The sequence below is a fragment of the Aquarana catesbeiana genome, linkage group LG02 (assembly GCF_042186555.1).
Source record: "Aquarana catesbeiana isolate 2022-GZ linkage group LG02, ASM4218655v1, whole genome shotgun sequence".
In the NCBI taxonomy this organism is placed as follows: Eukaryota; Metazoa; Chordata; class Amphibia; order Anura; family Ranidae; genus Aquarana; species Aquarana catesbeiana.
In genome coordinates, this window is record NC_133325.1 from 518,612,905 (window position 1) to 518,638,967 (window position 26,063).

At 42.4% G+C, this 26,063-nt stretch overlaps 1 protein-coding gene across 2 annotated transcripts in view; it reads right to left on the reverse strand.

Moving 5' to 3' along the window:
* Window positions 1-26,063, reverse strand: part of CDK18 (cyclin dependent kinase 18) — a 476,627-nt gene that overhangs the window by 109,521 nt on the left and 341,043 nt on the right. For both annotated transcript variants that reach the window (XM_073615801.1, XM_073615800.1), the window contains exons 8-9: window positions 15,568-15,630; window positions 12,104-12,227 (exon numbers count right to left, since the gene is read on the reverse strand). In XM_073615801.1, the coding sequence (XP_073471902.1) occupies window positions 12,104-12,227; window positions 15,568-15,630 (187 nt within the window). The remainder of the gene's footprint in view (window positions 1-12,103; window positions 12,228-15,567; window positions 15,631-26,063) is intronic.

The following is a 26,063-nucleotide window of genomic DNA, read 5'->3' on the forward strand; positions in this document are numbered from 1 at the left end:
CATTCAGGATAGGAACATTTTGACCAATGACCGTGGGAAAATGTGGCAAAATTGCGGCATGTATTGTGTTTTCCCACGGCCACGGTAAAAGTAGGCCAGTGTACATGAAGCCTAAATATATAAATGTAACTAACACAGAGGGCAGAGGCCACTTGTTAAATGGCTGTAACTTGGAATGACAGTATTTATCCTCTAGATATGACTGACTGACTGACAGCTATTCCTCTATCTGAATCTTCTGAATAGCTGGTGTTTACCACATACAAGCACTGTCCACTGCTTCCTCACTAAGTAATAAGAAGGAAGTTTGTCAGTATATAAATATGTTATGTGAGGCATTACCAAGAAGTCCTGTAAATCACAGAATTAGCACAGTGAATGTAAACAGCATGTAAGGTCATCAGAAAAATGTCTAGTAACCCACTTTAATTCTCTACTAGTGTATGCAACTTTATACTAGTGGAAAAAAATACTTTAAAACTTGCATAATTAACATATTAAAACATAACAATCGAATAGGGCCCTAAAGTTAAATAGTACTGATGAAAAAAAGGATACACCTACCAGCTCCATTCTGGAAAACCTCCAAAACTGTAAGTCAAAGCTAAGTATGCCTCCAGTGAATCCCAAGCAGCAGTGCATTAAATGTTATAATTAGGCCTCTTGATAGGCCTTGGCATTGCTTTTTTGGTAAGCAGGGCAGGGTATACCTAATTTATTACCTTTAGAAAGTGTCTTTGCATAGACAGGGTTTCAGCATCTTAAAGAGAGTTCCAGCATCTAACAGGAAAGGTACATACTGATACCTTCCAGTTGAAGACTTGGTTTAGTAAGAATCTCACAGGAAAGCAGACTATGGATTCCTGCGCATTCCCTGGCAGTACAATTTTACAGCCCTTTCGTTTGAATGCCCTGCTTTTTAAAAGTGGGCCACACCAAATGTACTAGTCCTTGCACTTGTTACATTGAATGAGGTACATCACATTACTGAAGGATCAGTTTGCATTTGTTGTTGCAAGGATTTGTTCCCGTGTCCTTCTATTTTGACATGGTTATCTGGCCAGTAAGAATGTTGCTTTTCAAATGAACAAGCTCTCTTGCAGATGTATCAGTTACAGAGATGAGAAAAACCATTTAATGCTGGCCATACACGGATCGAAATTCGGCCGGTCCAGCACAGTCCCTACGTTTACACCTCCCTGTGTAAGTTGTACTTATAGGTAAGCCTAGAATAAGGTTTACCTATAGGTACTGTAAATATCTCCTTAACGTAGGCAGTTTAGGAGATATTTACTGTATACTGCCCCACTGATTTCATCGGCGCATGCGCTCTGAAGGAACAGCCGTTTCTTCAGGAGCGCGTGCAGTGATGCATGCGCAGGAGTGGTGTCACGCGGCTCCAGCCAGTCACACAGCCAGAGTCCACAGCCCCAGAAGGAGGATGGGCGGAGATAGATGCGGCCTGCAGCGGCGATGACATGGGCTTTGTTTGCAGGTAAGTGTTACATAATGTGCTAGTATGCGATACATACTAGCACATTATGCCTTTACTTTGCAGGGAAGAAGAAAGGAAGAAAAACCCACCAGGGTTTATTTTCTCTTTAAGTTTTGTATGGGCACCCAGTTTGTACAGAAGTCAATCTATCTAGCCCGTTGGAATTTTCCTGAACAATTAGTGCTGGCGGCTATAGCCAGCAATACTAGTCCACTGACAATGGTTGTTTACAATTGTCAGCTTTTATTCATTTATGTACAGTAAACCTTTATCCCAAAAGGAAAAAAAAATAAAGTGCTTATAAAGTGTCAGCTGGAGTTCAGCTTCAATTTGTTAGTCAAGTCTAACTAAATCTGTAAGTCTAATTCTGGCCATGCACTATATGAAAAATCGTCCAAACCCATTTTCGAAAAACGAACATTCGACCATGGGAGCAAACGATAGTGCCATCATGTAATGACCGATAAATCGTTCAGTGGACATAAATTAATCCATTTTTTGTTCGTTTTTTTACATATACCTAGTGCAAACAGTTCTGACTGGAAACACATCAACCTTTCAATTTATTGTTCATTTGGCAGAAAATTTCCAAACTTGTCCTTTGTTTTTTCAGCTCAAAAACATCCCAACGATTATCGATTTTGTGCCCATTAACTGGCCGAAAAACTAACAAACTGTCTAAATGACCGAATTTCAGCCGATTTTTAGTATAGTGTATGGCCAGCATAACACTACCCTCTCCCCAGACTAACAATGCTGCTGTCCAAAAGGTGTCTGCTTTACTATTTCATCCAGAATGCAGACACCTCAAGAGAGGAAGTGTGTTACTGAACTGATCACCAGGTGAAATAAAGGAAAAAAGCCTAAAAAATGAAGTCAATGCAGCCACTACATCTAAGCGTTGGTAAACTGCATTATGTATAGTTTTGGTTTTGGAGTTTAATACCGCTTTGACCTTCTCACTTTTTTTACCCTGCCTGTGTGCGTTTTTTATAAGGCCCTATTCACACCTGAGCGAATTTCTGCTTGAAGCTCTACAAAGCTCAAAAAGGCAAATCCCATTCTTTTCAATGGCCCTTGTTCACATCTGAGCGTTCTGTTGCCTGTAGCTAAACACCTGACACTCAAAAAAGTACATGAGCTTCTTTTTGGCAGACAGAGCCCCATAGTTTTCAAAAGGAACACCTGAAAACACGCGTTATGAGCTATAAAACGCTTGTAATGCACTTCTAAAATGCTCAAAAACGTCTGAAAATTGCTGCTCTCAGATGTGAATGCAGCCTAAGAATGTGGGTTTAACACTTTATAAAGATTTGTGTATGAGTACTACTTGGATCAAATATAAAAAAACATGGTTAGTGCAAAAAAAATATCACAGACAGTAGTCAACTGTTTTGTGCCAAGTGCACTAATATGGCTACTACAATCATGTTTAGCAATTGATTAAACAGCATTGCCAGCATTCTTCTCTGCTGCCTGAGGTATGAAATGCTAATCATACACTCGGCTTTATACTATAAAACATTCTCAGAAATACTCTCTCCCATTCTCACTGAAACTTTTAACAAACTTCTAGATGGACATTCTTTTCGGCAAGAAACACTAATGGCAATTGTTTGTATGATCCCAAAACCCCTTTCTGATGATACTTCCTGTGTGAATTATCGGCCTATCTCTCTGTTAAACCTCAATATTAAATTATTAGCAAAAATAATAGCAAAACGCCTCAATAGCATTATAGGAAAATTAATACATAGAGATCAAGTAGGCTTCATGCCAAATAGACAGGCAGGCGATAATATACGCAGGGCAGTGTTATTGGCACATATTGCCATTTGACACAGTATCCTGGCAATATATGCAATATTCATTACAAAAATGGGGTTTTGGACCCCACTTTTTAACATGGATCAAAGCATTATATAATAAACCCAAAGCCTATATAAAATATGCTGGATACAAATCTGAAGCCTTTAATATCGAAAGAGGTACCCGACAGGGTTGCCCATTATCTCCCTTATTATTTGCCCTTATACTCGAACCCATGGCCCAATACATCAGAACAAACCAAACTATAACTGGCATTGAAGTAGGAGGTATTACACACAAATTATGTATATTTGCAGACGATATATTACTTTTTCTATCATCACCACAGGTCTCTGGTCCTAACTTAATACCAGCTCTTGATGGATTTGCAGCCCTATCCGGCCTTATGATTAATCCTAAGAAATGCCTAGTGCTTAATATTTCACTCACAAACATGGAATTGATCCCGGCTAGGGCTGCACTCCCATTCACATGGGCAGAAAAATCAATCCCATATCTTGGAATTCATTTAACAGCATCACATTCTGACTTATTCTCAACCAATTATCCTCCTGTATTAGATCCTCCTGTAACAGATCACAAATCTAATAAAACAATGGTCGCAACTTCCTTTATCCTGGATAGGGAAGATTAATGCAATCAAAATGACTATTCTACCCAAATTGCTTTATCTATTCAGAGTCCTCCCTATTCCAATTCCTTCCTATTTTTTGAGAATAGTACAAAAAAGAGCAACTTCGTTTATATGGGGCTCTTCTAAACCACGTATACCTATACACACACTACATCTTCCCAAAAATAAAGGAGGCCTGGGATACCCTAATTTTACTAACTACTACAGAGCAGCACATTTGGCCAGTCTGTCCAAATACCATGCAAAACAGGAAATCCCATTATGGGTATTTATAGAGGCTTCAGAAAATGACCCTCTATTAATATCAAATTTATTATGGCTTGATCCTAAAGACCGCTTTAAAATTCATAATCCCATAACTAAACACTTCTTATCTCCCTGGGATAAACTAAAAACCAAATATCAGTTACAATCTCCACACAATCCTCTCCTTTCTTTTATCAGAAATCCGGCCTTTTATCCGGCATGGATCTACCCAAATTCTTTTAAAGCTTGGACAACATCAGGCATTCAGACACTAAATGACTTCATAGCATCTAAATCATTCCTTTCATTCCCATCGCTTAGAGAAAAATATGATCTACCAAACTCTGAGATATTTAGATATCTCCAAATCAAAAATTTCTATACACCATTCCTAAAGGGGGATACACCATTATCCCAATTATCCATTTTTGAATCAATCTGTACAAAAGATCCATTTGCTAAAGGTACAATTTCATCACTTTATAATCAATTATATGGAGTAGCAAATCTTAATAGACCCTCTTACGTTCAGAGGTGGGAGGAGGACCTGGGACGAACTTTAGAAGACACGGACTGGTCTAACATATGGCTCACATCTAAGTCATCTTCACCCAACATCTTAGCACTGGAGACAAATTATAAAGTCCTAACTCGCTGGTACCTCGTACCCGCTAGAGTGGCAAAATATTCACCTAATACCTCAGCTCTTTGTTTTCGAGGATGCCCAGAAATAGGCACATATTTACACATATGGTGGACGTGCCCAGTAATCCAAACCTTCTGGAAGGAAGTCTTCGTGATTGCATCTAAAATATTTAAAAAAATAATACAACCAGATCCATATTTAACTTTACTTAATCTAAAACCGGAATGGTTAACACTCTCTCAATTCAAACTTATGATCCAACTAATAACGGCTGCAAAACAAACAGTGGCCAAGGCATGGAAATCTCCTACATTGGTACTAGCAGAAACAATTCACAGAATGAATAATACAATGTCCCATGCTAAGATGGTAGCCATCGATCAAAATCAAATTCCAAAATTTGAAAAACTTTGGCATCCTTGGATAAAACAACAGTTCCTGTCAAACTTCAATGACTCTGTCCTGTTGCCATGGTAACAGATTAAATGACTTACAGAGACACCCATTCTAAGGCTTCAAAGAGAACTAAAAAGAATAATAAACTGACGAGTGGGACAACCTTGTGGACCATACCTCTACCTTTCAACCCTTTTTCTTCTTTCTCTTTCCTTTTCTCAACCTTACGATTAAAGCTCATTATCAGAATTTATTTGACCTATATACACTCTACTTGTAAACAATATGTATAGTAGGTATAAATCATTTAAATGCCTACAAAAGTAACTAAGGAAATGATATATATCTTTAATTTAGGTTTACGTGAACCCAATGTTTAATATTTGAAATTTCATGATATTTACCTATATAAACCCTACTGTAAAACAATGAGCTTACTTTATAGATCCTTGTAAACTTACTTTATGTATCTTTATAACATTGTATACTCAATAAACTTCTTTTGACAAGGAAATGCTAATCATACCACCAGGGCTATACTTGATGCAAGACTGTGAAAACTAAAACTGCAATATTTTCTTTTGAATGATGACAAACAAATGGTATATCTCAGTATGTTTTGGTCCCTCCCCTCACACATTTATGGCTACTGATGACACCTTTTTCAAAATAAGCTTACTGGTTTTGCTAGCTTAACCCCTTCCCGCCCGGCCTATTGTAAAATAATGGCCGGGCAGGTGCCCTATTATCCTGGGTGGATGTCATATGACATCCTCCAAGGATGGGGCTGCTTTCCGGCATGATCTGTCACCTGCTGTCTCCAGCGGATGACAGATCGGTGTCAGTGGTTACTGGTACCATGTGATCGCTGTGACCAATCACAGCAGATCATATGACAATTGTACACACTGAATGTCTTTGATTCATACCATTTATTGCGTACTATTGTGTTGATCTCTGTGATTGGTTACAGTGATCACATGGTACAGACAGGGCCAATCAGAGCCCATTTGTACCATATGATTAGCCATATGTGGCCAATCACAGCTAATCACAATAATACACACTGAACGAATCTGTTTCATTCAGTAAAAATGGTTGTTTATAAGTAGTAGTACATCATTATTATGGTAACACTGTATTGCTCCGGTCACAGTATGTAAAAAATAAATTGTAAAAATAAATTAATAAAAAAGAAAAAATATTTGAAAAATCAAAACCAATTATTATTAGTTTGTTCTTTACATACTGTCACCAGTCAGTGTCCCTAATCACCGCCACACCAATTATATGATGACACTGTACTGCACTGGTGACAGTATGTAAAAAATTTAAACAAACAAAATTCTTTTTTTAAATTTCTCCATTTTTCAAAAAATTGTGACAAAAAAATTACAACTTCACAAAACTTGCCATGCCTCTTACAAAACACCTTGAACTGTCTATTTTCCAAAAAGGGGTCATTTGGGGGATATTTGTTCTGTCCTGGAAATTTTGGGCCTTAAGAAATGAAATAGGCCATCAGTACATCAGGATTGATCAATTTTCAGATATACAGTGGGGAAAATAATTATTTGATCCCCTGCAGATTTTGTAAGTTTGCTCACTTACAAAGAAATGAAGGGTCTCTAATTTGTATCATAGGTGTATTTTAAATGATAGAGACAGAATATCAACCAAGAATAAAACTCATGATACAAATGTTATAAAGTCAGTTGCAGTTCAGTGAGTAAAAGAAGTATTTGATGCCCAAGCAAAAGATGACTTAGTACTTGGTGGAGAAATCCTTATTGGCAAGCACAGAGGTAAGATGTTTCTTGTAGTTGGTTACCAGGTTTGCACACATCTCAGGAGGGATTTTGGTCCCCTCTTCTTTACAGATCCTCTCTAAACCCTCAAGTTTTCTTGGCTGTCATTTGGCAACTCGAAGTTTCAGCTCCCTCCATAAGTGTTCTATAGGATTAAGGTCTGAAGACTGGCTAGGCCACTCCATGACCTTAATGTGCTTCTTCTTGAGCCACTCCTTTGTTGCCTTGGCGATATGTTTTGGGTCATTGTCATGCTGGAAGACCCACCCACAACCCATCTTCAGTGTTCTGGCTGAGGAAAGAAGGTTCTCATCCAAGATTGTACAATACATGGCCCCGTCCATTGGCCCCTCAATGCGGCAAAGTCAACCTGTACCTTTAGCAGAGAAACAGCCCTAAAACATAATGTTTCCACCTCCGTGCTTGACTACAGGGTGTTCTTAGGGTCACAGTCAGCATTCTTCTACCTCCTAACACAGCGAGTCGAGTTAATGCCAAAGAGCTCAATTTTGGTCTCAACTGATCACAGCACTTTCTCCCAAATCTTTCACTGAATCATTTAGATGTCCATTTGCAAACTTTAGACGGGCCTGTACATGTGCCTTCCTGAAGAGGGGGACCTTGCAGGCGCTGCTGGATTTCAATCCATAGCGGCATATTGTGTTACCAATGGTTTGTTTGGTGACTGTGGTCTCAACAGCCTTGAGATCATTTACAAGTTCCTCCCGTCTAGTTCTGGGCTGATCCCTCACTTTTCTCATGATCATCCTTACCCCATGAGACAAAATCTTGCATGGAGCTCCAGACCGAGGGCGCTTGATGGAGCAATTATTTGCAAATGGAAGAAATACAAAATAACCAACAGTTGTCTCCTTCTCACCAAGCTTCTTGCTGATGGTCTTGTAGTCCAGCCTTGTGCAGGTCTACAATTTTGTTCCTGACATCCTTTGACAGTTCTTTGGTCTTGCCCATGAAGGTGATGTTTGAATAGAAGAAAGAGATTCTGTGGACAGGTGTCTTTTATAAACATAACAAGTTGTTGTTCGGAGCGCCTCTATGTGGTACATAGATTAGTCCTCTCAACTTAAAGGGGTTGTAAACCCTTGTGTTTTTTCACCTTAATGCATCCTATGCATTAAGGTGAAAAAACACCTGGCAAAAACACCTGTTTTACTTACCTAAGCCCTGGAACTTCACCCGGCGGGGACGCGCTGTCCCTCTGCCTGGGGTTCTCGGCTCTTGACTGGATAGATTGATAGCAGCGCAGCCATTGACTCCCTCTGCTGTCAATCAAATCCAATGATGCAGGCTCTGGGGGCCAAGTCATACATTCGGCAGCTATGGACACCGAATGATGGACTCGGGAGCGTGCCCGCAAGGTAACCCCCAGGGAGAGCACTTCTCCTAGGGGGTTATCGGATGTGGGGAGGAGCCAAGAGAGCCGCCGAGGGACCCCAGAAGACGGTGTTCGGGGCCACTCTGTGCAAAACAAGCTGCACAGTGGAGGCAAGCTTTACAATCACTTTAACTACTTAAGGACCGAGCCTCTTTCTGAGATTTGGTGTTTACAAGTTAAAAACAGTTTTTTTTGCTAGAAAATTACTTAGAACCCCCAAACATTATACATTTTTTTTCTAACACCCTAGAAAATAAAATGGCGGTCGTTGCAATACTTTCTGTCACACCGTATTTGCACAGCGGTCTTAGAAGCGCACTTTTTTTGGAAAAAATACACTTTTTTGAATGAAAAAATAAGAGAACAGTAAAGTTAGCCCAATTTTTTTATATTGTAAAAGAAAATGTTATGCCGAGTAAATTGATACCCAACATGTCATGCTTCAAAATTGTACCAGCTCGTGGAATGGTGACAAAATTTTACCCTAAAAAATCTACATAGGCGACGTTTTAAAAAATTCTAGTCTAGGGCTAGAATTATTGCTCTCGCTCTTCCGATCGTGCCGATACCTCATGTGTGTGGTTTGAACACCATTTTCATATGCGGGCGCTGCTCACATATGCATTCGCTTCTGCACGCGAGCTCGGTGGGACGGGGCGCGTTTAAAAAAAAAAAAAAATTCTTATTTACTTTACCTTTTATTTTTACACTGTTCTTTAAAAAAAAAAATGGTGTCACTTTTATTCCTATTACCTATGTAAACATCCCTTGTAATAGAAAAAAGCATGACAGAACCTCTTAACTTCTTCAGCCCTGGAAGATTTGGCTGCTCAATGACCAGGCCATTTTTTGCGATACGGCACTGTGTTGTTTTAACGGACAATTGCGGGGTCGTGAGACGCTGTACCCAAACAAAATTGACTTCCATTTTTTCCCCACAAATAGACCTTTCTTTTGGTGGTATTTGATCACCTCTGCGTTTTTTTTTTTTCTTTTTGCGCTATAAACAAAAGAAGATCGACAATTTTGGAAAAAACACAATATCTTTTACTTTTTGCTATAATAAATATCCCAAATTTAAAAAAAAAAAAAAATTTCCTCAGTTTAGGCCGATATGTGTTCTTGTGATATGTGTTCTACATATTTTTGGTAAAAAAAACCAGCAATAAGCGTATATTGATTGGTTTGCGCAAAAGTTATAGCGTCTACAAAATAGAGGATAGATTTATGGCATTTTTATTATTTATTTTTTCTACTAATAATGGCGGTGATCAGCGATTTTTATCAGGACTGCAATATTGCAGCGGACACATCGGACACTTCTGACACATTTTTGGGACCAGTGATAATTATACAGTGATCAGTGCTATAAAAATGCACTGATTACTGTATAAATGTCACTGGCAGGGAAGGAGTTAACACTAGGGGGCGATCAAGGTGTTAATTGTGTTCCCTAGTGTGTGTTCTAACTGTGGAGGGAGTGGGACTGATTAGGAGGAGACAGAGATCTGTGTTCATACTTAGTATGAACACACAAGCTGTCTCCTCTCCCGAGAGAACCGGGATCTGTGTGTTTACACACACAGATCCCGGTTCTCCCTCTGTCACAGGCGAACGCGAGCCGTGGGTGCGCACACGCGCCCCCTAGTGACCAAAAGGTGAAGCAAAGCAAGGTAATGTCGTTTTGCCCAGGGGAGCCAACCTGATGCAATACAACTGCAGCGGCTGGTCGGGAAAGGGTTAAATATGAGATCTGGGGTCAAAAAGACCTCAGGTCTCATATTTACACAAAAACACAATTAAAAAAAAAAAAAAAAATTAGATGTCATTTTAAAAAAAATAAAAATGTTGCTTTAAGACCTATGGATGGAAGTGACGTTTTTACGCCGTTTCCGCCCTGTAATGGTATGGAGCTGGGTGGGGGCCATCTTCCCCTCACTCGTCTCCATACCAAGCCAGGGAGAGGACCCAATCGCCTCCACCGCTACCAACGGCTCCGGTAAGCGGTGGAGGGTACCAGAGAGCGGCGGAAGGGGGTTTCCCCTCTCCCGCCACCGATAAAAGTGATCTTGTGGCGAATCCGCCGCAGAGACCACTTTTATCTGAAACCGGACCGCTCTCTGAAGAAGAGGATGCCGGGGTTCGGGTAGCTAGCTGCTGCCATAACAACGATATCCCTCTTCAAAGTTCCGACGTATATCGGCGTGAAGTGGTTGAGTTGAGAAGACTAATCTGTGTACCACATAGAGCACTTACTGTAGCCAGTCTGTGGGAGCCAGAATTATTGTTGGTTGGTAGGGGACCAAATACTTATTTTACTCACTGAACTGCAACTCAATTTATAACATTTGTATCGTGTTCTTTCTGGATTTTTTGGGCTGATATTCTGTCTTGATCATTTAAAATACACCTATGATAAAAATTATAGACCCTCCATTTCTATGTAAGTGGGGAAACTTACAAAATCTGCGGGGGAATCAAATAATTATTTTTCCCCACTGTATATACCATAGTTTGTGGACTCCTTAACTTTCCTACAGACTAAACAACATACACAGATTTGGTTTATTTTCACCAAAGAAATGTAGCAGTATACATTTTGGCATATATGTATGAATAAAGATTATTTTTTTTGCAAAATGTTATAACAGAAACAAAAAAAATATGAGTTTTTTTATTTTACATTTTCAGTCTTTTTTTTTGTTTATTTAGCAAGCAATAAAAAAAAAAACCCAGTGATGGTTAAAATTATAAAAATTTCATATAGTTACAGTGTTGCACGACTGCCCAATTGTCATTCGAAGTGTAACAGTGCTGAAAGCTGGAAATTTGCCTGGGCAGGAAGTGGGTGAAAATGCCTGGTATTGAAGTGGTTAAGACTCATAAAGCACACATAAAGTGCCAAACTCACACATTACTTATCAGCTGATGAAGAAGGCGTGGCCGTGCCTTCAAAACGCATTCTGATTGGCCAGACAGCGTGTGGGTGGCTCCCCAGTTTGACAGCCCTGGACCACTCCCACCCAGAGACATACAGCCGATGTCTCCATAAGGCATACCGAGGCTCCAGCTGCGGCTAACACACGGCACTCGTGGATCCCTCAATAGAGACTTTCTGGCGGTCCTCTTGTGCTCCTGTGACACTGCACATGGAAGCTCCCACCCGCCCTAGCACTCTGCAAGTGCTCCAATATTTTTCATGCAAGTTTTTAGTGTTGTTTTATACTTATATACTGAATAAATTCCTAAGCTGTTTAAAGGATTGGCTTGGCGCTTCTCTCTCCTCCTTTTGCTTTCCTTTTGTTCACAATGATTGGGTTCCCCAGCTCGCGTCTGAAGCAGCCTCGCTCTTTTTACAGACTTTTTTAGAGATGAATTTTTAGGGGTTCATCCCCCAGAACTTTCAATCCACTCACCATTCACATGGTTGCACCGTCATGTATCAGCATGCAGATGCATGCCTTTTCATTAAAATTTTAGACTTTAATCTTTTTCATCAGATGGTTTAGCGCTGAACATTATACCAATATTGTGTATGTGTTTCCTCCTAATGTCTTTATAAGAATAAACAATTTATTTAGCCAGATCTCCATACATACATGACATGGCAAACCTTAAAGACACTCATATCATTACGACAGTATGCACACACCAAAGTCTGCTAGTTTCAGTTCTCCTTTTTCATTAATTAATAAATTCTGTGGTTTCAGATCCCGATGTAGTACTTTTCTGTGGTGGCAGTATGACAAGCCCCGAAGAAGCTGAAACATAAATATCTGTAAAGATAGAAAACTTTGTTACAGGTGATGCACACATTCTTCAAACCTCTACAGATTAAAAAAATTGGTCCAGTAAGTATATTTTAGTTGTTGATACATTCGGCAAAAGTGAATCACCAAACCAACTTAGACCCTCCAGTGGCAATTATCGTTTAAATATCTTTCATTTATGTAAAGAGACTCTCCTTGAGGAGAAAGATTAAAAAGTGGAGGAATTAGAGCTTACAGCTGCAGTTGGACCTCAAAACCAAAGCATCTAAAGATAATGGAAACCAGTGAGTAATTTTAATACTGTTAGGTGCAGTAACGCATCCCAGGCGCGCCTACACATCTAAGGAATGAGTGGTCTCCCTCTGACATACAACCACGCATGTGCAATCTGCTCTTTCTTCCTCTTTCACTGCAACTGGTGATCTCTGCTGCTGCCACTGTGAAGGGTGAGGAAAAGTGCACTGCTTTTCACAGGGAGAGCTCTTTTTCCTTAGATGCTGGATCTGTGCTCTGTGGTTCTCATGTCCTAGATTATGTGCAAGACACAGCGGATATCTCTCATTGGAATTTTTTTTAGCCAGGTTTCAGTAAAGCCACCCTAGGCCTACAGGACTATCAGTTAAGGTAAGCTAATTTTTTCCATCTGAACAATAACAACAACCCGTCTTTAATTTGTGCAGGTTGCTCGCCATGACTGATTGCTAACACCTGTGCTATATTTGCTGCAGAGAAATGTAGCTTCTTGGCGGCATACGGGCAAAATAGCCATGTGAATGAACCTTTAAACAAACTAAGAAACATGTAACGATTGCACACCTATTTTTATCAGAATATGAAACACCTATTTATTAGTTACAAACATTTAATTTTAAGGAGTTCACAAGGTTTTATTTTTGAGAAATTTAGCCACTGATAATGATTCTGGTTATGTGTTGTACATACTGTCATACTGGTGAGAAGCCATATACAGTATCACAAAAGTGAGTACACCCCTCACACACAGCACATGTCTAAATCGCTGGCAATAAAAGTGAGTACACCTCTAAGTGAAAATGTACAAATTGGGCCCAATTAGCCATTTTATCTCCCCAGTGTCATGTGACCCATTAGTGTTACAAGGTCTCAGGTGTGAATGGGGGAGCAGGCATGTTCAATTTGGTGTTATCGCTCTCACTCTCTCATACTGGTCACTGGAAGTTCAACATGGTACCTCGTGGCAAAGAACTCTCTGAGGATCTGAAAAAAAGAATTGTTGCTCTACATAAAGATGTCCTAGGTTATAAGAAGATTGCCAAGACCCTGAAACTGAGCTGCAGCACAGTGGCCAAGATTATACAGCGGTTTAACAGGACAAGATCAACTCAGAACAGGCCTCGCCATGGTCGACCAAAGAAGTTGAGTGCACATATTCAGCGTCATATCTAGAGGTTTTCTTTGGGAAACAGACATATGATTGCTACAGAGGTTGAAGGGGTGGGGGGTCAGCCTGTCAGTGCTCAGACCAGATGCCTCACACTGCATCAAATTGGTCTGCATGGCTGTCATCCCAGAAGGAAGCCTCTTCTAAAGATGATGCACAAGAAAGCCCGCAGTTTGATGAAGACAAGCAGACTAAGGACATGGATTACTGGAACCATATCATGTGGACTGATGAGACCAAGATAAACTTATTTGGTTCAAAATGGTGTCAAGCGTGTGTGGCAGCAATCAGGTGAGGAGTACAAAGACAAGTGTGTCTTGCCAAGCATGGTGGTGGAAGAGTTATGGTCTGGGGCTGCATGAGTGCTGCCAGCACTGGAAAGCTACAGTTCATTGCGGGAACCATGAATGCCAACATGTACTGTGACATACTGAAGCAGAGCATCCCCTGCCTTGGGAGACTGGGCCGCAGGGCAGTATTCCAATATGATGACGACCCCAAACACACCTTCAAGACTACCACTGCCTTGTTAAAGAAGCTGAGGGTAAAGGTGATGGACTGGACAAGCATGTCTCCAGACCTAAACCCGATTGAACATCTGTGGGGCGTCCTCAAATGGAAGGTTGAGAAGTGCAAAGTCTCTAACATCCACCAGCAACATGATGTCGCCATGGAGGAGTGGAAGAGGACTCCAGTGGCAACCTGTGAAGCTCTGGTGAACTCCATGCCAAAGACGGTTAAGGCAATGCTGGAAAATAATGGTGGCCACAGAAAATATTAACACTTTGGGCCCAATTTGGACATTTTCACTTAGGGATGTACTCACTTTTGTTGCCAGTGGTTTAGACATTAATGGCTGTGTGTTGAGTTATTTTGTGGGAACAGCAAATGTACACTGTTATACAAGCTGTACACTCACTACTTTACACTGTAGCAAAGTGGAATTTCTTCAGTGTTGTCACATGAAAAGATAGAATAAAATATTTACAAAAATGTGAGGGGTGTACTCACTTTTGTGAGATACTGCAAATAAGCTAACAACTGTTTCTGACAAAAGATTTATGAAGTCTTTTTTTCTGTCTAACTTGAGATCCAACATTTAAATTCAGTGCTGTCAGCTATCTATGGTTAGGGTTAGAAGTATTTCCACTAAATTACATTTTGACACCCTAATTAAAACTTTTTTCAGTGGATGGCTACAAGTTTCATTAGAAGCCTAGACTTAAGCTGTCATATTTTGGATATATTATGAAAATAACTAACTCACTGGAAATTACAATTATGCTTAGAAATGTTGAAGACAAAAAAAAGAAAAGAGCGAACAATAAGGTGGTTAGATACAGTCACAGATATTATGAACATGACACTGCAAAAACGTAAAGCGGAAGAAAATCTGAAATCTTGTAAAACAGATTTAAGAGAGAAGAGACCCTCTATGTTCCTTGTAATATACAATAGTTTGTATTATTTGTACACTAACAGCAGCACATGCACAGCTCAGTGTACAATCATGGCTTATTACCGATGCCAGTAGTAAGTACTGGGTGCTGGGATGAATGAATTATCGAGCACATATGCAGGAGCTACATTATCCCGGCCCAACCAATGAAAGCAGCTAAAAACTCAAGGTTCCAGAGTTAGGCAGAGAATAAATGGAAGCACTAGCAACAGAGTGACAAGAGACAGACATCACAGCACTGGAGGGGGGCAAATTACAAATTACAAGGTAAGAGTGTCATAATGTGCAAATATATTGTACATACTTGTACTTGTATGCTGCCAGAAAGATTTAAGTCCGCTTTAAGACAGAAGACATCATTCTGGAGCAACATTATCCATGTGGAAACCAGGAGTTACCATCAACTCGAGAAAACATAATAATAAAAGAAACAATTGAAACTAATTTTTTTCATCTATGCCTCTCACCTTAACGTTGTACATTGACATCAAGCTACCACAGTTATCCAGATATTGTTTTAGATCACTATCCTGGAAAGAAGCATACAAAAAAAAATATTAAGGAAACAATTAGTCTTTTGCTAATGTAGTAGAGGAAATACTTTAAATGCACCAAAAAAAGAAAATTTATTATCAAATACTTACCGTAATTTTCCTTTCCTGATGGATTCCATGGCAGCCTACGTGTGGGTTAACCCCGCCTAATCTCCAATGCTATAGGACCCCATTCCCATAAATGAGAGCTCACCGCTAGGTACTGCGTTCCGTAACTAACCTACTCTTTGACCGATGGGTGGGAACTCCGTCTGCCATGGAGTCCATCAGGAAAGGAAAATTACGGTAAGTATTTGATAATACAGTTTCCTTTTTCCTGACAGACTCCATGGCAGCCTACATGTGGGAAATAACTAGACAACGCACACGGGTGGGTATGCTGAACAGCAATAAATTTAATTTGACCCGTCAACCGACAGGGTTTATAAACCAAAGTTCACAGCAGAAAGCGAAGTAGGCTCAATAAAGTAATGTGACATTAAAGTTTTAATAGAGGCCCATGAGGCCGCTTGCAGATAACATCTGGAGCCATGTGCCGGGCTGCTGCCCATGAAGCCGCTATATCCTTGGTAGAATGTGCCGTCACTGCCTCCGGAGGAGTCAGGATCCTAGTTCTTTAAAGCTGATGGATCAACTATACGATCCAGGCCACGGTCGTTCTGGTCGAGGCTTGATTCCGTTTGTTACTGCCAAAGTTCAGGACAGACAGGTAGACAGAGGGTCTAAAGGGAAGGAAGTAACTTGCAGGTATACCTTGAGAATTTCGTCTATGTCCAGAGGATGAACTTTAGTGGACTCCTCGGTCCTGAATGTAGGTAGGACTATTTCCTGGTTCTTATGAAACCTTGAGGTAATTCTCGGATTTGTGCTGAGCATAGGAATAAGGACCATCTGGTTCGGGAAGAAGGACTGAAAAAGGCTCTTCGTAACCTAGGAACGTGACCTCCGAGACCCTCTAGCTAAGGTAATGGCTACTAGGACATTGATTTTAGTTGAAAAGGTCTCCAATAGAAAGCGGGGAGGACCCCGTGTTACTGAGTTCAGACAGTGAATTAAGGACAGGGGAAGATCCCAATTGGGGAATCTTGGTGACCTTTGAGGGATGGGTTTTAATGCCCTATGGAAGAGATGCTGGATTAAAGGGTGAACAGCCTACAAAGTTCCAGAGAAGGCTGACAAGGCTGAGACTTGGACTCTAAGAGAGCTGATAGAGATAAATCTAGGCCAGAATAAAGAAGCTGAAGATATTCTGAGCTATTGGATTTCTGCATGATCTGACCAAAGAAGATGATAACTCAACAGACTTGGCCCATATTCTCCTATTGAGCTAATTCATGCTCGTCCCTGTAGAGCTCATGAGAGTGGAAATCACCCTTGAAGCACACCCGAGCCGGACAAGGGTGCAGGACTTCCCCTTGAGAAAGAAGGTCTGGCCCAAGAGGAAGAGGCACCGGAACCCGGAAGCTGAGCAATCAAGGCTTGTTCGGCCAGTAAGGAGCTACTGCCACCACTTTGACCGCTTCCGCATGAGGTCATCATAAGAACCTGAGGATTATTGGGAGTAATGGAAAGGCGTATGCCCTCTTGAAACTCAATCAAATTGTCAGGGCATTCATTCCGGAGGCCTAGCCGCAACGGCCTTGAGTGCAAAACCTCATCAGCTTGAAGTTGCCTGGGAAGAGAATAGATCCACTTTGGGATTGACTCCCAGGGACAGAATCCACTTGAATGTCTGCACAGAAAGAGACCACTCGTTGATGTCTACCCGAATACGCGGCATGAAATCCACTTGCACGTCCTGGACTCTGGGGATGTAGGCCACTGAAATGCCGGTCAGGCTCTTCTGGGCCCAAGACATGATGGGCTCGACCTTCCGGAATAGTGTGGAGCTTCAAGTGCTCCTGTGACCCTTCACATAGCAGATCACCGTGTGTCTTCCATTCTTAATAATACTGACTCTCCATTCCGGAGATGAGAGAAGGACTGAAGGGCACACCAAGCTGCCCAAAGTTCCAGGATGTTCTAGCCCGGGTTGAGAAGACGTGGGTACACTTGAGCAAGATCCGATCTGCCGAGGGCTCCCCAACGGGTACCGCTGGCATTGGTTGGGACCGTGACCCATGAGATGGGGGCAATGGAGTGGCAATTGAGCTGATTTTGCACTAAAGCCACCAGAAGAGGCTGCTCCTCATCGTTGATGATATGTGAATAGGTTGACTGTTGCACCTTGATTTCCATTGCTGCAGAAAACCTGACTAGAAAGAGCATAACCTCTGCAGGGACCCCTTGACCATAGGGGTCGTGGAGACAATCGAGCCAATAGTTTTTAGGCACTGTGAGGCCCTCAGCCGTGACGTGATTAGAGACCATGAAATTCTCTCCTGGATGACCGGGATCTTTCCCACTGGAAGAGAGATGGTGCTTTCCACTGTAACAAACTGGGTCCCAAAGTACGTCAGGCGCTGGACTGGTATTAGGTGGCTTTTTCCCGGATTTAAGAGCCACCTGAAGCTGGTCAAGGTGGAGATTACCTGTTCCCTGTGAACCACCAGCTGGTCTTTGTTTTGGGACAGCAACAGGAGGTCGTTGAAATAGCGATAAAGATGCACCCCTCTCGTTCTGACAAGGGCCACTATGGCCAGAGAAAAAATTGATTTATTATTATTTTTTGAGACGACCCGGGTGAGGTTGTCAGACCGAAGGGAGGTAGAAGAACTGTAGATGGTCTTGCCCAACCTGAAACCGGAGGTATTTGAGAAACTTCTTCGCCACTGGAACATGGAGGTAATCTGCTTTTAAGTCGATTGAGATTAGCCAATCGCCTGCCTCAACAGTCTTCATTTGAATCTTACGTATTATTTATACTTGTTCAGGTAAGTTAGATCTATCACTGGACGCCATAAACCATTTTCTTCCGTGTTAAGAAGAGGGGGAAGTATACCCCCTGGGATTTTTCATCCCTCTGGACGTGTACCACTGCTCCCTGAGACTTCAGAGAGTCCACGTAGGACAGTAACGCCTGCTTCTGCTCTTCCGACCGAGGTAGCAGAGTGGAAATAAATCTGGGGGGGAGGAGTATTAGTGAGGGACCATGTGTGGCCGATAAAACTGTCTTGACGGCCCAGTAATCTGCGATTGAAGCCACCCAGACGTGCTGGAAGAAGAGCAGATGAGCCTCCCCACCCGAACTGCCTGGGTGGGCGCAATCCAGAAAGATTTTAGCCGGTTCACAACCGCCGGACGCCTGGCTCTTAGCGGGTTTTTGGAGGGACGCCTGCCCTCTGCTCCAAAGGCCTTTAAGAGTGGGCTTCTCTCGAGTGTTCAGCACTTTTTGTACTGGGGACTCTTCCGACGCCTATCCTGGGAAAGGCGTAACTATAAGGCCCATTGAGCCGTGACCGAGGACAATTTAGCCCAAGCCAACAGGTGGATCAGATTGATAGAAGCCACCCCCAAAAGACTGCCACCAGCTTCAGCACCTTAATCGCTGAACTTCTGGGGAACTCTTCTGAAACTCCCCTGAGTACGAAGACTATGTTCTCTGACCAGGCTTCCATAGCTTTAGACATAGCTGCTAGAGCCAGAGCAGGTTTACAAGCCATACCAGCAAACCCGAAAGTTTTCTTGAGGTCTTGATCTATTTTTCTCTCAAGCCCAACCTGAAGGACACAGCATCTTCTAACAGTAGAGTGACCCGATTTGCCAGACGCAACCATGCTGCATCTATGAGGGGAGTGTTTTCCCAGACACTTCACTTCTTCTTCCTTGAAGGGGTATAATTTGGAGGTCTTACTTGACATAGAAGTTTTCTTGTCCACCTTGCTCCACTCCTCATTCTTTAAATTCATAGGGAGCAAATTCATAGGGAGCCTCTGATGGCTGCTTTCACCATCCATCTCCCTGCTGTGCCATACAGTGTACCTCTCTCTGCTGTCTCCTGTCGCTGCCGCCATGAAAATAGTGAGAGGGGAGAGCTGTGCTCAGCTGCCCTCCTGGACTCCTGTTTTGGAGGTGACAGGGTCAATAAAGAGAACCTGTCACCTCCAATTGCTATCACACAGGGAATTGTTTCCTCCTGTGTGATAGCAATAAAGTTAAGTGAAAAAAAAATTGATAAAAAAAATAAAAATAAGAAATACAGTAATAATTAAATTAATAAAATAAAAAAAATAATTAAAAAAAGTAAAGAATAAGAAAAATAATATTAAAAATAAGAAAATTATACAAAAATAAAAAAAAAGTAAACGACAAGCTACAAATAAATACAAATAAAAAAAAGTGATTAAAAAGTAAAAAAAATAAAACAAAACATATTTGAACTAACCATGCCGCCCCTGCCATCCGGTTGCCTTTCTCTGTTGATTTGGGTTTACATCCTGTCTCTGAGACTAGATTTGCACTTAAAAAAGGTACTGTTCCGACTTACAAACAAATTCGACTTAAGAACAAACCTACAGTCCCTATCCTGTTCGTAACCCGGGGACCCCCTGTATATATATATATATATATAAATATATATATATACACACACATACACACATGCACATATATACCCTTCAAATCCGCCACCTGGGTGACGTCACTGCCCCCCACCTCGCACCTGCGTTGTGGAGGCCGGACGGCGCCTGAGCGGCCGCCGTGCAGTCCGCAATTCTACGCACGCGCGAGCCAAGCCTCGCTTTTGCGGATGCCCCCGCGCATGCGCAGAACGACGGCAGCAGCCGGGACCCAGAAGCACCGTGGCGGCCTGGAACGCAGAAGCGTTCCAAGTGCCATGAGGGGACACAGAGGTACCGGGGAGTACCGGGGAATACCGGGAGACAAACTAAGTAACAGTATAAACAAAGAGACAACTGCCATGGAAGAAGTAGGAAATTGCAGACCTTGCCAGCCGTTGATGCGTCCACCTTCAGGCATACCGAGGCATCCTCCCCTCCATGACTGGGGTTTCTAGTGCCATGAAAAGCTACTCGCCCGCTCATAGCTGGGCCCTGAGCTGCACTGCATGTATGGTATGCTAGATTCTGGAAACATTCCGACCGGACGCCAACAGGAACAATCGTGATGTAGGTCCATGGAGGAGGACAAAAAAGGAATGCAGTACCTAGTGGTGAGCTCTCATTTATGGGAATGGGGTCCTTTATCATTGGAGAGGAGGCGGGGTTAACCCACACATAGGCTGCCATGGAGTCTGTCAAGAAATAGGATTTTCTTCCCATAATATATTTTATTTAGGAAAAACAACAGTGTACAGTCAGCAGAAACAACCAAATAGGATTTTTGACGTTTCTGTAAAATCTCTTTCTTAGAGTATAGCACAGAACACAGGATCCTTAGTCATAACCATAGGTTATAAGAAGCTACATTTAGGTGACTGGACACTGATAGTCAGCTACAGGGACATCCCCTCTATAAGCCCTCCCTCTGCCAGCAAGCCTCAGTTCCGCATTAAGCAATAGGGAGATCATAAAGGGGCGGGACCTGTATCCTGTCAAAGCCTATAAAGAACTAATGGATCTGGTAGAGTGTGCCTTAAAGTGGTTGTAAACCCCTTTACAACCACTTTAACCTACAGGTAAGCCTAGATTAAAGCTTACCTGTAGGTGCTTGAAATATCTCCCAGACCTGCACGGTCTAGGAGATATTTACAAATCGCCGTAGGGCGATTTCTTCTGCGCATGCACCGGAGTTAGAAAGGGCACGCTGTGCCGTTTCTAGCTCGGGTCATGCCGTTAAAGGCGCGGGAGTGACGTCACGCAATGTCACACGACTCCAGCCAGTCACAGAGCCAGAGTTCGCGGCCCTGGAAGGAAGAGGGGTAAAGAATGGATGCTCGCTACTAGCAAGGAAGACGGGGACATCGCGGGCTTCTCCTGCAGGTAAGTGTCACATAATGGGCTATTATGCAATGCATAGTAGCGCATTATGCTTTACCTTTGCAGGGAAACAAAGAGGAAGTAACACCCATCAGGGTTTACTTCCTCTTTAACAGGCAAAGGTGGAACCTTATCCCTTAGACCAGTGGTCTCCATACTGCAGCCCATTGCTTGCCTTTACCCAGCCCTTGGAACACCTTTCCTCCCACTGATGCAAGACACTATTCCTCCCACTGGCACCAACAATGGGGCATAATTCCTGTTACTGACTTCAACAATAGGGCACCAGTGATGGTGCACTATTCCTCCCCCTAGTGCTAAAGATGTTCTGTTCACTCTCATTGACTCCGGGACAATTTCTACTCCCAATGGCCACATTCCACCCCCCCTAAAGCCTGAAGGACAGTAAACCGGCCCTTTGTTTAGAAAGTTTGGAGACCTCTGCCTTAGACCATAGACTCATAGATACATACTTAGTCTGGTTGAAAAAAAGACATACAGTATCTCACAAAAGTGAGTACACCCTTCACTGTTTTGTAAATATTTTATTATATCTTTTCATGTGACAACACTGAAGAAATTACACTTTGCTACAATGTAAAGTAGTGAGTGTACAGCTTGTATTACAGTGTAAATTTGCTGTTCCCTCAAAATAAATCAACACACAGCCAATAATGTCTAAACCACTGGCAACAAAAGTGAAGTGAAAATGTCCAAATATGGCCCAAACTGTCAATATTTTGTGTTACCACCATTATTTTCCAGCACTGCCTTAACCCTCTTGGGCATGGAGTTCACCAGAGCTTCACAGGTTGCCACTGGAGTCCTCTTCTACTCCTCCATGATGACATCACGGGGCTGGTGGATGTTAGAGATCTTGCACTCCTCTACCTTTCATTTGAGGATGCCCCACAGATGCTCAATAGGGTTTAGGTCTGAAGACATGCTTGGCCAGTCCATCACCTTTACCCTCAGATTCTTTAGCAAGACAGTGGTCGTCTTGGAGGTGTGTTGGAATACTGCCCAGTCTCCGAAGGGAGGGGATCATGCTCTGCTTCAGTATGTCACAGTACATATTGGCATTCATAGTTCCCTAAATGAACTGTAGCTCCCCAGTGCTGGCAGCACTCATGCAGCCCCAGACCATGACACTCCCACCACCATGCTTGACTGTAGGCAAGACACACTTGTCCTTGTAGTCCTCACCTGGTTGTCGCCACACACGCTTGACACCATCTGAAGCAAATAAGTTTACCTTGGTCTCATCAGACCACAAAACATGGTTCTAGTAATCCATGTCCTTAGTCTGCTTGTCTTCAGCAAACTGTTTGCAGGCTTTCTTGTGCATCATCTTTAGAAGAGGGTTCCTTCTGGGACAACGGCCATGCAGACCAATTTGATGCAGTGTGCGGCGTATGGTCTGAGAACTGACAGGCTGACCCCCCCACCCCTTCAACCTCTGCAGCAATGCTGGCAGCACTCTATTTCCCAAAGACAACTTCTGGATATGACGCTGAGCACGTGCACTCAACTTCTTTGGTCGACCATGGTGAGGCCTGTTCTGAGTGGAACCTGTCCTGTTAAACCACTGTATAGTCTTGGCCACCGTGCTGCAGCTCAGTTTCAGGGTCTTGGCAATCTTCTTATAGCCTAGGCTATCTTTATGTAGAGCAACAATTCTTTTTTTCAGATCCTCAGAGTTCTTTCTGATGAGATGCCATGTTAAACTTCTAGTGACCAGTATGAGAAAGTGAGAGCGATAACACCAAATGTAACACACCTGCTCCCCATTTACACCTGAGACCTTGTAACACTAATGAGTCACATGACACCGGGGAGGGAAAATGGCTAGATGGTCCTAATTTGGACATTTTCACTTAGAGGTGTACTCACTTTTGTTGCAAGCGGTTTAGACATTAATGGCTGTGTGTTGAGTTATTTTGAGGGGACAGGAAATTGACACTGTTATACAAGCTGTACACTCACTACTTTACATTGTAGCAAAGTGTTATTTCTTCAGGGTTGTCACATGAAAAGATATAACATGATATTTACAAAAATGTGAGGGGTGTACTCACTTTTGTGAGATACTGTATGTCCATCTAGTTCAATCAATAAAAGGGAAAAAAATAGTACAATCCTATAAACACAATCCTGTACCCCCAGTTGATCTAGAGGAAGGTAAACAAAACAAAAAAAAAAAACAGCAAAGCATGATCCAATTTGCTCCAGCAGGGGAAAGAAATTCCTTCCGGATCCCCCAAGAGGCAATCGGATATTTCCGGGATCAACTATGCCTAAATATCAGTATCCAGTACATTTAGGAAAGAATCCAGGCCTTTTTAAAGCAATCTACTGAGCTGGACAGAACCAGCTCTTGTGGGAGTCTATTCCACATTTTCACAGCTCTTACTGTGAAGAAGCCTTTCCATATTTAGAGATGAAATCTCTTTTCCTCCAGACATAAAGAGTGCCCCTTGTCCTCTGTGATGGCCTTAAAGTGAATAACTCAACACCAAGTTCACTATATGGACCATTTATGCATTTATACATGTTGATCATATCCCCCTTAGACCCCTTTCAAACTGGGGCGGTTATTGCGCTAAAAATACCGCCTGCAAACCGCCCCAAAACAGCCTCCGCTGTTTGTTCAGTGTGAAAGCCCGAGGGCTTTCACACTGAAGCGGTGCGCTGGCAGGAAAAGAAAAAATCTCCTGCAAACCGCATCTTTGGAGCGGTGAAGGAACGGTGTATTCACCGCTCCTAAACCGCTCCTGCCTATTGAAATCAATGTAGCAGCGCGGCTATACCGCGGCAATACCGTGGCTATAGCCATGCTATACGAGTGGTTTTAACCCTTTTTCGGCCGCCAGCGGGGGGGGGGTTAAAACCGCACCGCTAGCGGGCGAATACCGCGGTAAAACAGCGCTAAAAATAGCGCTGTTTTACCGCTGACGCCCCCTACCGCCCCAGTGTGAAAGCAGCCTTAATCCCCTCTTCTCAAGAGAGAATACACTGAGTTAATCTAATCTTTCCTCATAGCTGAACTCCTCCATGCCTTTTATCATCAGTTTGGTTGCCCTTATCTGCACTTTCTCCAGTTTCCCAATATCCTTTTTGTGAACTGGTGCCCAAAACTGAACTGCATGGTCCAGATGAGGTCTTACTAAAGATTTGTACAGGGGTAAAATGATATCTCTCTCTCTTTAGTCTATACCTCTCTTAATACAAGAAAGGCTAAAAAAAAAAAAAAAAAAAAAAAGAAAGAAAGGCTTGATCTACCAGAACACCCAGCTCCTCCTCCACCATTGATTTCCCTAGTTGTACTCCCCCTAGTATGTATGATGCATGCATATGCCTAGCCCCTAAGTGCATAACTTTACATTTCTCAACATTAAACATGATTTCCTACATAGATGCCCATTTAATGTGCATTGAGGTCGGCTTGTAAGTTGGAGACATCCTGTAAGGATGTTATTCCACTGAATAGCTTGGTATCATTTGCAAAAGACTGAAATGGTATTTTGAATCCCAGACCCTATATAATTTATAAATGTATTAAAAAGTAAGGGTCCCAACACAGAATTTTGGGGTACACCACTAACAACCCTAAACCATTCAGAGTATGAATCATTAACCACTACTCTCTGAATACGGTCCTTTAGCCAGTTTTCTCTGCATTTACAAACTGATTTTTCCAGGCCTGTAGACCTAACCTTAACCACTTCAATACAGGGCATTTTCCCCATTCCTACCCAGGCCAATTTTTAGCTTTCAGCGCTGTCACATTTTAAATGACAATTGCGCGGTCATGCAACACTGTACCCAAACACATTTTTTATCATTTTGTTCCCATAAATAGAGCTTTATTTTGGTAGTATTTGATCACCACTAGTTTTTTATTTTTTGCTAAACAAAAAAAGACAAACATTTTGAAAAAAAAAAGTTTTTCTTTGTTTCTGTTATATTTTTTTTAAATAAGTACATTTTCTCCTTCACTGATGGGCACTGACGAGGCTGCACCGACGGGCACTGATAAGGCGGCACTGATGAGGTGGCACTTGTGATGAGGCACTAATATGAAGCACTGATAGGCACTGATATTCAGCACTGATGGGCATTGATAGGCAGCCCTGATGGGCACTCATAGGTGGCACTGACGGGCACTGATAGGCAACACTGATGGGCACTTATAGGTGGCACTGATGGGCACTGATAGATGGCACTGATAGGCAGCACTGATGAGGAGGCACTGGCAGGTAAAATTGATGGGCACTGATTGGTATCTCTAATGGGCACCGATTGGCACCTCTAATGGGCACTGATTTGCATCCCTGATGGTCATGGGTGGGCATCCCTAGTGGTCATGGGTGGGCACTCCTGGTGGGCATCCCTGGAAGGCTCTAGTGGGCATCCTTGGTGGGTCTGCACTGATAATCAATGCGCTGATTATCAGCACAGACCCCCCCCCTGTCAGGAGGGCAGCCGATCGGCTCTCCTCTACCCACGCCTTGTCAGCCGATAACCGGCACT